This window comes from Priapulus caudatus, unplaced genomic scaffold, assembly GCF_000485595.1.
Source record: "Priapulus caudatus unplaced genomic scaffold, Priapulus_caudatus-5.0.1 Scaffold493, whole genome shotgun sequence".
Taxonomy (NCBI): Eukaryota; Metazoa; Priapulida; class Priapulimorpha; order Priapulimorphida; family Priapulidae; genus Priapulus; species Priapulus caudatus.
In genome coordinates this window covers 133,095-136,229 of record NW_014577554.1, presented here as the reverse complement: position 1 = coordinate 136,229, position 3,135 = coordinate 133,095, and the positions used below count along the sequence as shown (strand labels likewise).

Sequence of the window (3,135 nt, the reverse complement as noted above, 5' to 3'; positions counted from 1 at the left end):
CGGCCCGACACAGCGGCGGAAACAATCATCTCCGTGAAGATCACCTGCTTGGCGTGGCCACAAAAAACCCCGGCTGGTAGCAGTGCTTCTTGATCCGACGTCTTTCGCCTGCGAGGCGGAACACGCGGAAGAAAAACGGACTTCAGTGCTGGTGGGTGGTGTGTGGTGTGGGATGAGGATGGGGTCGGAGTGCGGTGGGTGTACGGTGGTGTGGTAGTGTGGGTGAGGTGGGGCTGGGGTGGGGTGGGTGGAGGAGGGTGAGTGGATGGGGTGGGATGGGGTGGGGTGCGGGTGGGGTGGGTGGGGTCCGGAGGGAGGGGTGGGTTGGGTGGTGTGGGGTGGTGTGGTGTGTGGGGATGAGGTCGGGGTGGGGTAGGGTTACGGTCGGGTGGGTGGTTGCGGGGGTGGGGTGGGGTGGCTGCGATGTACGGTCGGGTGGGGTGCGGGTGCGGTGCGGTGGGTTGGTTGTGTGGGATGCACGCGTGGGTGGGGTGGGTGTTGGGCGTTAAGCTGCTTACGCAGCCATGCTCCGGTATGTAAATAACGCTGGTGTTTGTAGAGCGAGAAGAGAGAGAGAGAAGAGGACCTGCGTAATAAGAAAAGACTGAGAGAGGAGGGAGCAGAGAGACGAGAGAGACGAGAGGAGAGAGAAAGAAACGAGTGAAAAGAGTTGAGACGCGGAGAGAGAAAGAGAGAGAGGAGAAGCAGATGAGAGAGGACGAGAGAGAGGACGAAGATAGGAGAGACGAGGGGTGTCGAGAGAAAGCGGGCCGTTAGGGAGCATACAAAAGCTGACAGACTGAAACAAAGGCCAAGATATCAGTGGTTGACGGGAAGACAAAGGGAGAACTGATATAGATTGGCAATAGGCAGTGTGAGAGGAGCGAGCAAAGATGAACAGGGGGGAGAGCAAGAGAGACGAGAGAAGAGAGCAGAGAGAGAGGAGAGAGCAGAGGAGAGAGAGAGAGAGAGAGAGAGAAGGAGAGAGAGGAGAGAGGACTCAAGGAGAGACGAGACTGAGAGAGAGAGAGAGATGATTAGATAGAGAGAGAGAGAGAGAGAGAGAGAAGAGAGAGAGAGAGAGAACGAGCAAGTGATGAGAGAGAGAGCAAGAGGAAGGAAGAGATGAAGGAGAGAGATGGATCGTGTGAGAGCAGAGAGCACGAGAAGAGAGAGAGACAAGAGAGAGAGAGATAGAGAGAGAGACGAGAGACTTCGTGAAGAGCGGAAGAGGTAAACTAAATGATGCCACTGGCACTCCGTGTAGTCCGCGAGAAAGACACCCTAGCACGTATGGATTTGACGAAGTCCTTCGCCTCGCCCGTGAGATGCCCTCTTCACGTTCTCCATAGATGCCCGTCGTCATTCTTTGCGGGCAGGACCTCGCTTCGTTACACCTTCACAGAAGATGTTCGCCTTACTGGCGCTCCGCCTTGATTGCCGTCTAGGGCAGCAGCAGGTTGCTACACCGTTGCGTGGTGAACAGGTGAGACCAGTGTGAGTAAAACAGGTGATTTACCAGTGTGAGGTTGAAACAGCGTTGAGACCAGGTGAGTGAAACAGTGTTCGAGACCAGTCAGTGCAGTGAAACAGGTGAGACCAGTGTGACGGTGAAACAGTGGACCAGGTTGAGTGAAACAGGAGTGAGTGAAACAGTTACTCCCTCTCTCTCATATACACGGCACTGCGCACCCACACAGTCACACCGCACGACACGCGCGCACACGCAAACAGCACACGACACCACGCGCGCACACACACTGCGCCGCAACACAGCACGTACACGCACACACACACACTACAGCACGCCACGCACGCACGCACACACACACACGCCCACGCGCACACCCCCCCCCCGCCGACACACGAATTCACACACACGCTTCAACGCACGCACACACAACACAACACACACACAACACACACACACACACGACGGCACGCACGCACACTGCGCACACCACACATCGCATGCGCTCGCGCGCCGCGCCACGTACGCACGGCACACACACGCACCGCACGCGCGACGCGCTACGCGCACGCTCGCGCACCACACCACCCTACACCACCCCACTCCACCCCACCTTATCCCACACACCACACCACCAGCACTGAGTCCGTTTTCTTCCTGTGTCCGCCTCGCAGGCGAAGACGTCGATCAAGAAGCACTGCTACCAGCCGGTGTGGCACGAGCAGGTGATCTTCACGGAGATGTTTCCGCCGCTGTGTCGCCGCATCAAGCTGCAGCTGAGGGACGGTGACGGCATCAACGATACCGTCATCGGCACACACTTCCTCGATCTCGCCAAGATCTCCAACGAGGGCGATAAAGGTGAGCGGAGAGAGGAAAGGAGAGGGGGAGAGAAAGAGAGGGGGAGAGGAAGAGAGGGGGAGAGGGGGAGAGGGAGAGATAGAGACAGAAGAAATAGAGAGACGGTGACGGCATCAACGATACTGTCATCGGCACACACTTCCTCGATCTCGCCAAGATCTCCAACGAGGGCGATAAAGGTGAGAGGGAGAGGGGAGAGGGAAGGAGAGGGAGAGAGGGGGAGAGGGGGAGAGGGCGCAGAGAAAAAGAGGGAGAGCGAGGGAGAGGGAGAGAGCGAGAAAGAAGAGAGAGAGTACGAGAGAGAGAGATGGGAAGGTAGAGAGGGAGATAGAGAGAGAAGATATATAGAGAGAGGGAGATAGAGAGAGAAGATATATAAAGAGGGGAGATCGAGTGAGAAGAGATAGAGAGACGGTGACGGCATCAACGATACTGTCAACAGCACACACTTCCTCGATCTCGCCAAGATCTCCAACGAGGGCAATAAAGGTGAGAGGGAGAGGGGGAGAGGGAAGGAGAGGGGGAGAGGAAGAGGTGAGAAGAAGAAAGGGGGCGAGAGAGGGAGAAGACGAGAGAAGGGGGTGGGATAGAAAGAGGGCGAAGCTAGAGAGAGAGAGAGAGGGGAAGATTGGGAAGGTAGAGAGAGAGAGAAGAGAGAGAGAGGGAGAGAGAAAGAGAGAGCTGGAGAGAAAAAAGAGAGGGAGGGAGAGGGCAAATAGATAGAGTGAGAGAAGAGAGAGAGAGAGAGAGAGAGAGAGAGAGAGTAAAAGAGACAAAAAAACAAAAGAGAAAGCATGAGTGAG

General features: G+C 56.2%; 1 protein-coding gene across 1 annotated transcript in view; it reads left to right on the top strand.

The window, feature by feature from the left end:
- Positions 1–3,135, top strand: part of LOC106810986 (otoferlin-like) — a 54,731-nt gene that overhangs the window by 13,241 nt on the left and 38,355 nt on the right. The window contains exon 4 of the mRNA XM_014814493.1: positions 2,146–2,332. Coding sequence (XP_014669979.1) covers positions 2,146–2,332 — 187 coding nt within the window. The remainder of the gene's footprint in view (positions 1–2,145; positions 2,333–3,135) is intronic.